General features: G+C 30.2%; 1 protein-coding gene across 1 annotated transcript in view; it reads right to left on the bottom strand.

Moving 5' to 3' along the window:
• Nucleotides 1-3,339, bottom strand: part of LOC115951856 (transcription factor bHLH155-like) — an 8,748-nt gene extending 5,409 nt beyond the window's left edge. Inside the window, exons 1-6 of the mRNA XM_031068987.1 lie at nt 3,137-3,339; nt 2,313-2,933; nt 1,042-1,248; nt 502-595; nt 359-400; nt 126-185 (exon numbers count right to left, since the gene is read on the bottom strand). Of these exons, the coding sequence (XP_030924847.1) occupies nt 126-185; nt 359-400; nt 502-595; nt 1,042-1,248; nt 2,313-2,410 (501 nt within the window). The 5' untranslated portion in view covers nt 2,411-2,933; nt 3,137-3,339. The remainder of the gene's footprint in view (nt 1-125; nt 186-358; nt 401-501; nt 596-1,041; nt 1,249-2,312; nt 2,934-3,136) is intronic.
• Nucleotides 3,340-11,629: the final 8,290 nt, after the last annotated feature.

Genomic DNA, 11,629 nt, shown 5'->3' with positions numbered 1-11,629 from the left:
GGGGGAGTTGTATATAGGTCACAAATAGAACTTATAGAAGTAACCAATGACAACACTACAACAGTTGGAACTAGAATGCAAACTGTCATTAAGGCCAACACGTGAAATAGAGAATAAATTCATACCGGTTCCAATGAGCCAAGTTGCAGAACTCCATGTGGAAGTACAGGCACCAGCAAAATAGTCTGCACAACGTAAATAATCAACTCATAAATCATTTGCAAATAATAACAAGAGAAAATTGAGCAACCAAAATTGCAACTTTCCCCTAAACTGTGCCGTGGCATACTCAAATCTATCCAGTTGACAATAAATGGAATTCGATGTGTTGGTATGGTATAATTCAGAAAGTAATTACCTTGATACCTGCTGCAAATTGAAGTAGCCATTCATCTGGGCACTGTCAACAGAAACAATTGCACTTGTGAGATATTTTGTCCAGTATTTGCAGGAGTTTCAAGAAATTTATTCTCAAATTAACAATTGTCATTAGAATCTTACCTCAGGAACTAAATTATAATTGAATTCGCTAGTAAGATTATTTTCGAAGAGGATCCAGCTATGGCTTCCTGTAAATGCAACTTCACCAACTACCCTGATAAATTATAGAAATCCAGGTTCAGTCACCATTACTTTTCAACCTCAATACTTCATATAATAGAGAACCTCACTTTTAATCACACTGTTTAGCTTATGATTATCTTCCTAAGCAACAAGGGGTATTGCTTTAAAACATGTTGCACAGAGAGAGAGAGAGATGTGCAAAGCAGTATCTTAGGACTGACAAGACATGAATGACCACAAGTTTAGCACACGTGGGAAAAAATCTGAAAACTAAAGGAAATTGCTTCAAAATCAAAGTAAAAAGCTTTATCTTCAAAACTTCCTCTTAAGAAGGATTAATCAATCTAAAATTTACATGGATACTCAATTTCATAATTCTGAAGACACATTTTGTAAAGATATAAGTAAATAATTCCATTTGGAGGGTAAAGGCAAGTAGTATACATGTAGTGATAAGGATAAAGTACAAGATTATACCCCTCTCCCATGGGATAATGATGACAAGACATATCATTCACTGCTAATCCAATTGGATATCCCCCTGAACCATCATTGCATGTATTGGTTTCACAGCTTGAAGACCATATCTCATTCACAACCTTGAAGTAAATGTCATCTGATATATTTTCCACAGGTTCTATTGGTTTTGGATAATCACAATACCCGTCTTCCCAAGTCAAAATCCTGAAATATCAAGAAAACTAATATCACACCAGAGACATCACTAGATTTTTACATTCATAACAAACCAAAAACAGACACAGTAGACAACTTATTATTCAAGGAAAAATACTTTATTCATGTTACATATCAGAAAAATGGAAAAGTTCATTCCACTTCATCATCTTGAAGATATCAGCCTAAAATAATGCCTTACAAACCTTATTTACTAAACTGAATAATTTGATCCATCTAGAATGCTTACCACACCTTACTAAAATCTTACTCTTGCTGCATTAGCATATTATAATATATATAATATATAAAAATCCAAATAAAAAAAAAAAAAAAAAAAAAAAAAGAAATCGGTCCACAAGGACCACATATTCCAATGACTGGAGCTGTCAGAGAAATAATCAAGAAAAAATTTAGAGCTACTCAAAAAACTCAGTGTCAGTATGACTTAGGCTAGCACAATACAGTACCAAATTTAGTGTACCTGACAAAACCAACAACAAAGTGATGAGAGTAAACTCGAAATATTGGAAAAGAATTTCCCATCCTACTTTTCCAGCATAGATTTTGCAACTTTTCTTTTTATGCATCATAAAAAATAAATAAATAAACTTTGAACTGATTATAGAATTAAACAAATGCAAATTCAAGAACTGACTTAGCAACATGTCATTATAGGACTTGAAAGATTTTCTACGTCTTATAACTTAAAAACATGAATGACAAATTTTAATTCCATTTTAAGATCATATTGCACTCAGTGCCTCACATGAATTGAAGGAAGCTCACTGGATTAGTCAAAACAAGTTCCGTTCTTCTCAAAAGTGTGAGAAGCATTCATCCTTTAATTCTAGCCATTGCATTTTTATCCCCTCATCCACAGTCCTCAATTCTAGCTATTTAGTTCAATGTTGCTTTCCAAATTAATGATTTCACTTACAATGATGCATAACTAACTACCTCAAAATTCTGTATGAAAGGCAAACACACTTCACAATTAAATTACACACACACACACACACACACACACACACACACACACAAGAGAGTGCAGAAAATTAAGAAAAACTTACAATTGACCGTGATGCATAAGCTTCCAGAAAACCGCATATTTCCAATGCGAATTGCTGCAAAGGCTCTTCAAAAACTGCCTTAAAGCAGTACTCCCCATTACTTGGAATAACTCTCAAGAAAACCACAAAGGTCTAGTAATACAATTTCTGAAAAATAGTAGTAATAAAAAAAAAAAACTAGCCAAATTTATCACAACAACACAACTGAACCAGTCTAACTACCCCTGTATGAACCTCGTCCCGCCTGTTTTATTCGCAAACCCGCTCTTCGTTTTATTGGAGGCCCAGTCGACAATCGAGACAGCCAAAAACCCATTGCGTAAACTCTCCTCTCAAATATCAAGTACAAAAGATGTATGTAGTTGATAATTTTACAAGAGTTGGATAAGGTCAACAACAATTTCCTGAACCTTTTGGAATGAGCAGGACATGAAGTTTCAACTTTGGACTATAAAAACTGTGAAACCAAAAAGCTCACGATGTAGTACTGGGTTTAAAGCTTTGAGGAGGACAGGTTGGAACTTAACTTAAAAAACCTTAAACAAGCTAAAACCTTTCGATTCTATTAATTATATGTAGTACGAAGTCAATGGTACAAGCAGAGCTGAAGCCCACAATTCACTGCCAAAAAGAACCAACTAATATAATCAGCTTACAAAAAGTAAAACCCATTAATTTTAAGAAGAAGGAAAAAAAAAAATCACTCCGTTTGGTTGCTGAGAAACAAGCCCAGTACAACGTGCGGACTTAAAGTTTTGAACTGGTTTTAATTTCTGGGCAACCAAACGAAGATGTTTATTTGCTTGTGTTTAAAAGTTTCTTACCAGGTAGTACAGTGAGAGAGTGAATGTCAAATCAGAGATATCGAGGATCTTCAAATTCGTTGGATTCCATGTCTTTTTCTCTTTTTTTCCTTTTCTTTCTCTCTCTCTCTCTCTCTCTGTGTCTGTAGAAATGGATGTGGTCTGAGGAACAAGAAAAACTATTTGAGAGAGTGGCAAATTGGCGTTTTCCACTAAAAAAACGGGGGCAACATTGGTGGCTTTATAACCGGTTACAAATTTTGCGGATTTCAATTTGTCCAAAAGTCGGATTTAATAAATGAAACTCGGGTCCAGTGGGATTCGGGGCCCACTAACTGGGTTTAACATTGGAGTAGGCCCAACTGGGAAGGAGTAAATATCACGCGAAGGCAGAGCGCGTGTAAGGTCACTTGTAGTTAATTCATCCATACTATTGGCCTTTGAGCACATGTTTGGACGTAATCAAAAGTTAATAATTTATATTTATTATAATTTGGAAATATATATTTTTTTAAATAAATAAAAAGAAATAAATTTTAGAAATAACTAGTAACTTAAATCTCTTTTCCGAATATGAAGGGAAAAAATTTTAAATTTTAAGAATTCTTTTTTTAATTCAAAATGAAATTTGTTATTTGACATTTATGACTCTATTTCTAAATGAAGTTATCCTTCATTAATGAAAATACTTTTGAACCACATAAAAGTCTAGTTTAAAGAAATAAATTCTTTTATATATAGTATAGATTTAAGGGTTTTCTCTTGTTTGGGATCCTCATTTTTTTGGTTAAAAAATACCCCTACATTCCTGTGTTTAAGTAGAAACAAAACTAAAAGACAATCCAATAAAAATACAACTTTAACTCCCACTAAAACATTACCTACAAAATATGGTCACTTTCTTGTTGATTTTCAAATTAATTTATACACGTATAAATTATATTCTCAAATAAAACAAAAATGTCTCATTACACGCACGAAGCACGTTTGATGAGGCTAAACCAAAAATTAGATTCTCTCAAACAAAAATTATATATAAAAAATAATTATAACGCTAAAAAAAAAAAAAAAAAAAAAACTTATCACTTGCGTGCGAAGTATATGTGATGAGACTAATACTTACTAGGTACGTGGAAAATTTTTTTTTTTTTTTTTTTTTTTTTTTTTGAGAAACATGTGGATAAATTTAGAAGGCAAGATAAGTTACGTAGAAAAAATCATGATTAGGAAAGGTTTATGTAGAGGATATAATCAAACTCTAGGAAAGGTTTATGTATAAAGCTATAAACTATAAAGCAATGTTTATAACTTTATACATAAATTTAAAAAAGAAAAAAAAAAGCAATCTTTTGGTTTTTTTTTCCCTAGACTAGTCCACACTTTGAGGTTCAACCAATCCTCATTCGTTTGAAAAACAAAATTTACGTTTAAAGTTAAACTATTTATATGTGATTTTAGTTAAATTCATTTGTCAATTTGTTATTTACAATTTTATTTTTTATCCTCTTAGAGTTTGATTATATTTATTTTTAGTTAATGAATTTAATGTGTATATATATAAAGTTTTTTTTTTTTTTTTTTTGAGAAACACACACACACACACACATATATATAAAGTCACACCATAAAAATGGTGTAACTCTAAGCGATATTACATCATTTAATAACTTATTATTAAATAAAATTTTTGACAAATCTATCATTAGATTATATCATATTTATATACTCTCCATGCTTGCAAAATTTCATGGTAATCAAAGATCAATAGTCATGTTATCAATCAATTGTTTAAATTCAAATTTTTGTAGTTTAAAATAATTCATAAAAGATGAGTTTATTGGGTGATGTAACATTGTTTAAAGTTATACCAGGTATAACTTGATCCTAATTCATATATATATATATATATATATATATATAAACCATAAAAGTCACATCAAGGGTCATAATTGCTATAAAAAAAAATAGTCAGAAACAATCCCTAAATGTTCACAAATGTTTAAATATCAAGTAGTGCAACTCTTGGCAAAATTTCCAAAAAATAAATATATAAATATTTGCACAATCTAGATAGACGTTCATTATTCCAACGAAAATCTCATTAGACACTCAATAGACATGCACTATAAATGCACTTTTCCACTTACATTTTCGATCTTTTCTTTTATTAACACTGTCTCTTCCACTTACAAAGTGGAATCAAACAACATTCTTCCACTACTGAAGTGGGATCAAACTTATATTACATCTTATATTACAGGGGCCCGTATTCATTTATGTTTATGGTGTTGTTAATTTGCTTAAACTTTAAATCCCAAAATAAAGAAGTGATTTTTTTTTTTTTTTTTAATGAAAAACAAGTTTAGTGGCATGAGGAGGGCGGGAAAATTGGAACCAGTCATCTTCGTTTCAAGAGATGCAATTACCTATTGGTTGTGTTGTGCTGTACTTTTGAGTAATTAAAAAAATTGGGAGGTAGGAACCATTTCCATCCCTTTCAAGTTTCATCCCAGTTGATGTTTTAGTTGACTGGTGGGCCGGCGAGGAAGCTTCCTCGATCTTTCTTGCAAGTTTAATTAATAATATCCCTTACTAATAATTAGGAGACATAAAAAACAAAGAGAAATTGTATATAGTTTTTTTTTTATCTTTTCTTTTATGATCGAAGGCCAATGTCATATATTTAATTACCATATATTCCTTCTCGAACCATTTCATTATTTCTGCTCAATAACGTAAGCATAGGAGTCTAGCACAAACTTCCAACATATTAATGATAAGTACAGAAACCATTTCAGCTCAATGCCATAAGCATTGGAGTCTAGAGGCCAAGCTCTCAATATACAGTGATAAGTAGATGAAACTATCTTATGTACTTTTACCAAAAAAAGAAAACTATCTTATGTACATGCATGTAGGGATTATCAATTATGCATATTTTTCTCCTTTTCTTTTAACGTAATACTTACAACATTTACTAAATTAGAATAGCAACAAATGACAACTTGGCTTGAATCATTCATATATAAGTCATAACAATAAGATTATTTCCTCAACAGTTATAATGTTGAATATTGAACATTATTTTCATAAAAAAAACAAATCATGTTAAATTATTTGTTTTCTTTGGGGGGTGGTGTTTGTTGGATATATATGACTTTCATTGTGTTATAAATTATGCTATTATATGATTAATCAAGTTTGGTTGTCATTTTCTTGTCTGAATAAAAAGAGACAAAACAAAAATGCTTTCATTTTTGGTTTCTTTTATATATATATTATTGTTGTCACTAGTACGTACCTCCACATGGTTGAAAAATGAAATGTTTAATTATTTCTAATTATGTGGAAGCAGTGATGAAAGATTATCTCCTACTTAAATTCTTGTCTACACTCTTACCACCATATACTCTTAATGTCAACTTAACCTGATTGAGACATGCATTTGAAGCTGAAAGCATCGCAGGTAGTCAATCAGAATCAAATTTACTTTATCTGATTCAAGTTGCTGTAGGCCGGTGCTATATCTATATTCTATATACATTTATAGTAGACAACTTCGACAAAGGTTTAATTAAAGTTCAAATAAATCATTTTTTTAACAAATTGAAAGAAGAAGTTAGACTTAGGTCTTTTTCTGAAAGACCTAGTAATCATACTAATCCAAGGGGTAAGTTTGGGATCTTCTTTAGACTGTAGGACATGGAAAACAAAGTAATATTGGACAAAATTCGAAAGGATGCTGCTATGCCTAGACAGAGAAATTAGATGCATACATGATCACCAGAGCCCACAAGGCCTAGGCCACCAGTGGTCTTGTCTTTTTAATTATTTGATTGTTTATTCTTTAAAATGAATGAAGATGACGTGCTTGAGAAATTGAAATGAAACATTGAAACAGAAGAAGTTCTACGCAATTACTTACTACAAACTCAATTAATATGACTATACTAATCATCGATTAGTGAACAGATTAATTGAAACACCATAAGATTTCTTTAAATACTAAAATAAATAAATAAAATCAACAAAAGTACATTAAAAGATAGCAATTCAACAAAGGTGGCCTATCACAATCGGTACTAATTTATTTTTTAGGGTTTCTTACATCCTTAAATTTGTGTTTGGAATTAAATTAAGTCAAGAATTTTGTGGTTTAATGTTATTGTCTACTCTTATTTAGGAGGAGAATTAGAGTTCAAATCTCTTTCCCCCATTATTGTAATTATTTAATTATAAATAAAAACAAAAAATAATTAGAATTATTTTTCATAACCCCTGACCTGCTATATAATTCCTTTTCTAATTGATTCTTAAGTTGGACTCTCTCCATCCCTTAAATTAATTCTCTTAATCATAATCAACCTTTAACAATATTTGTGCAAGTTTCTATACTTTTTTAAATCATACAATAGTGTTGTTCTCCTTCAGATGCCCGTAGTTTAAACATGATGTAAAATAAACAACATAGGTCTTTCTGGAACAACAAGAGTGCCTAATTAATAAAATCACAACATAAGACCAAGAGGTGCTAGTAGCAAATTAGCAATCATTAGGGTGATGGTGTTGGAATTGCATGAAACTTGGCTGGCTGTAGGGAAATGATCTTCTAATCAAAAGTCATCGCTTCACCACGAAGTACGCCTTAATTTTCAAATTCCTTTGTTAAGGCCTTGAAAATAATGTTTTTGTTATTTTTAGTATTTTTTGTTTCTTAGTCCCACTTGTTTTGGGACGACCTTTAAGGTTCATAGTTTATGATTTTGCACTTAAGTCAATTTTTCAGTTTGTTATGTAGCCTCCAAAGGCAATCAGACTATTATTGAGATTATTAAATTTGAGAGTTTTTCTCTATTGATTCTCTAGTGGATTCTAAACCTATCACTTATGAATTAAAAGAATTCCTTGTGGATTAATTCAAGATTTACTGTCCGAAGCTAATAGTTTAATTTTTGTTCCATCAAATTCAAACAATATATTAATAAAGAATATGATTTCCAAGGAAGACTTAAGTTAGCAACTTAAGAAATGTCGAAGAATATGATTCGAGGGAAAGAAGAAAAAGAAAAGTAAACAATCGAGAGTTGTCACTGATTAAACTTCAGGTATTATTTGAGTGTACGATTAACATAGACGTTGGAAGAGTTTTGATTAAATAAGTAAGAGAGCAATGTCAAAATTTTTCCCATTAAAAAAAAAGGTCAATTTGATAGAAGATTTCAATTTTCAAATTGATCGACATTGCTGGATTAGATAATGAAGAGCACAATGTCAAAAAAGTATCATGAATTTTATTTATTTTATCTTTTTAAAACAGAATTACTCTTATTGGCAACAAATCAACCTAAACAAAAAGAACTTAGGGCTGATCATTTTCACCGCGTGGCTACTAAAGGGATTTCTTGAGCCAGATAGGTTTGAAATTATGTGATGGGTAGGTCTAAGTCTAAGTGTCTAACAGTAAATTGACATCTTTTAATTAAAGGACATAAAATAATGCCGACGTAGTTGAATTACTATTGCTTCATAAAACAAAAGGTGAATAGTTAATGGATGCCCTAACTCTTAAGATAATTAGTTGGTTTAGGAAATATTTTAGAAGCTTTTTATAAGAAAAATAAAATAATTACTGATATTTAGGCGATTTTATTATATTTTTCATAAAAATAATATTAAAATTTTATTCAAATAATGCATTAACAAATACTCTAAGAAATAAAAACAGCTCCCATTATCTGGACCCAAACAGAAATATAAAAAATAAGCATCCCTGCAGATTGAATAACCAGAACCACTTTTATGTATAATTTCACCACACATGCATGATATCATTTTGAGGACCAGTGGTGCAGTGGACCACTTATCTGTTATATATTTTTTATCCTTGGCCCATTATTAAACATGATAATCACAGTTGAGCAAAGCTTTTAAAGATCTTATGGCTAGAATTTTGATCTAATTGGATTGGCGGTGTTTGTTTATTCTTTCTTCTGTCTCTCTCGTTATCCCCACCCAGCCCACTGTTTCTATTGCATCTACCTACCCGGTGTTCATATAAAAAATTTTAAAACCAAATAAGATACTACTACAAAATTGGAAAGATACAAAGTTCACGAAGATTTGCTAATTATTCGAATATACAAGTAGAATGATGTTGCAACGAAGACCTGTCAGAAGTTGTCACAATAGGAAATTAGATTATTTAGGCCGACAAAACAGAGTGAGTAGACGGTGGTGGATCAGTGGAAAGTAGCTCTGGGGCCAAAATAATTCCAAGTACATGCACGTGAATCAGGTCCTAACTTTACTTCTTATTTTTTATCCTACTCTTCTTTTCTTTTTCTTTTTTTTTTCTTTTTTTTTTTTTTTTGGGTTAAGAGGAAAATATATATTAAACTATTTTTTTTTGGGTTAAGAGGAAAATATATATTAAACTAAGAAGTCATAAATGGTGAAGTCATGGCTGTGAGACTTAAAGAGTACAAACCAGTAGCATCTGAACTTAAAATATTAAGTAATACATCACTAGATGGTAAATCTAATACAACAAAATTCTCATCTGATAATTTAAGATATGCATACTTCTTTTATATGGCAATTATTTAAGGTCTTTAATCAAAAGAAGGTGTTTTAATTTTGATTATATAAAACAAAATTCAAATGTAGTATCTGATCCCGATTAGTTTATTAAGTATTTTGATTTTATAGTTTTTGATTTATTTATTTTTATTTTTATTTTTTGTAATTCGATAGTTACAATAGGAAAGAGACCTTGATTTGAACCCTAAATGTCTCTTGGTTTCAATTGTAAAAGAAGGACATACTTAAACTACAAAATTCTTAATGATTTTCTAAATTAATTAATGCTTAAGTTTTAGGATTGAAGTTTTGTTTCGGAAAAAAAATACAATCTACATTCTATAACTAACTTTAGTAAATTTCATTTTAGTCCACTAGTTTAAATGTTGTCTTAGTTAGTTTTTTTTTTTTTTTTTTTTTTTTTTTTTTTTTTTTTTTTGGAGAAGAAAATGTTGTCCTGGTTGGTTAACTTTGACAACACTATTATTTTGTTCTTTCATTTATATATTTTTTAAATAAAAAGCTATTAAAAATCTCTTCAAAATTCAAATAGTGCCTTTTTAGAAATTTAATGGAATTTTTTCAAATGGTAATGGACATATTATTATTATTATTATTATTTTTTTTTTTTTTGAGAAACCAGACTGCTGGAACAGCCTGGGCTTTATTAATAAAACCTCAATAAACATCAAATAAGACTAAAGGGGCAATGTCATCTTGGAGGTATTCCAACCACACCTACAGCCCCGTACAAAGTTTGACCTTTTTAGCTAGAACATCAGGCACATCAAAGTAAATGGACTAAGATAACAAAGTTTAAACGTAATGTATGTACTAAAATGGTAATTTACCAAATTTATAGTTACAATTAAAATAAACCCATATATATTTTTGGGTTTGGTTTACCCCAATTACTTTTTTAACTGGAGGTCTCTTTTTATTTTAAATACACAATAACAAGTGATAGTGGATTTTAATTTCCACATTTTATTTAGTTAGTGAGTGATGTGGCAGTTTTTCATTAAAACAAAAGAGGATTCTAGTTTAAAAAGTATTAGAAGTAAGTTAAATCCTACATTTTTTACAATCTCTCTAAATTTAAAAATATACATATTTTTATTGTATACAAAAATAATTATCTCTTCCCATCACTAAAAGTACCATCTTTTGACACTAAATCACTGTCAAACCATTTTTTTTTTTCCATTTTACTCCTAAACTTGAGTAATACTACGACCATAAACTATTTTACAATATTTTTACAAACTGTTAATGTAGTCAAATTGTTACTAGTTTTCATTTAAGCCCAACATTAACATCACTTTTTTATTTATCAATAATCATTCACCACATCAATAGTTTATAAAAAAATTTGTAAAAAAGTTTGTATCTCTAGCATTATTCCCTAAACTTATTTTGCACAGGTTATATTTAAGGTAAATAAATTTATTTCACTTTTTATTTATATTTTTCTTTATATACAATTGATGCGAAAAAATTATTATTAATTTTATTTTAGGATCTAGTTTTGCTTACAAAGGTTGAGCCTATTTGTTCAGACTCTACAGAGTATATGGTGCCCTTTAGCAAAACAATGGATCAATTTGCCAATGCTACATGTGTAAGGTAAAATAAAATAATAAAAAGGGAGGAAAGAAAGAAGACGAAATCAAAGGCTTGCCTCAACTTGCCGAGTTAAACCCATATATGGCTCAAATTCAATGTGTTAATGACTTAAGAGGGGTGTCAGCATTGAATAATTTTCCTAAATAGCTTAGATATATGGTTGCGTAACTTGCGTTGTAGCCTTGTAGGTAATTAACCTTTCGCCTGAATGCAAAGACATGCAGCTATTAACCTTTAGATAATGGAAAAGGCACTAACGCTTTAGAGACCGCTAAAACTATCATCTATTATGAAAACAAAGGGTGTCAA

The sequence above is a fragment of the Quercus lobata genome, chromosome 7 (assembly GCF_001633185.2).
Source record: "Quercus lobata isolate SW786 chromosome 7, ValleyOak3.0 Primary Assembly, whole genome shotgun sequence".
Taxonomy (NCBI): domain Eukaryota; kingdom Viridiplantae; phylum Streptophyta; class Magnoliopsida; order Fagales; family Fagaceae; genus Quercus; species Quercus lobata.
Note: the sequence above shows the minus strand (reverse complement) of the source record. Positions and strands in the feature narration are given on the sequence as shown.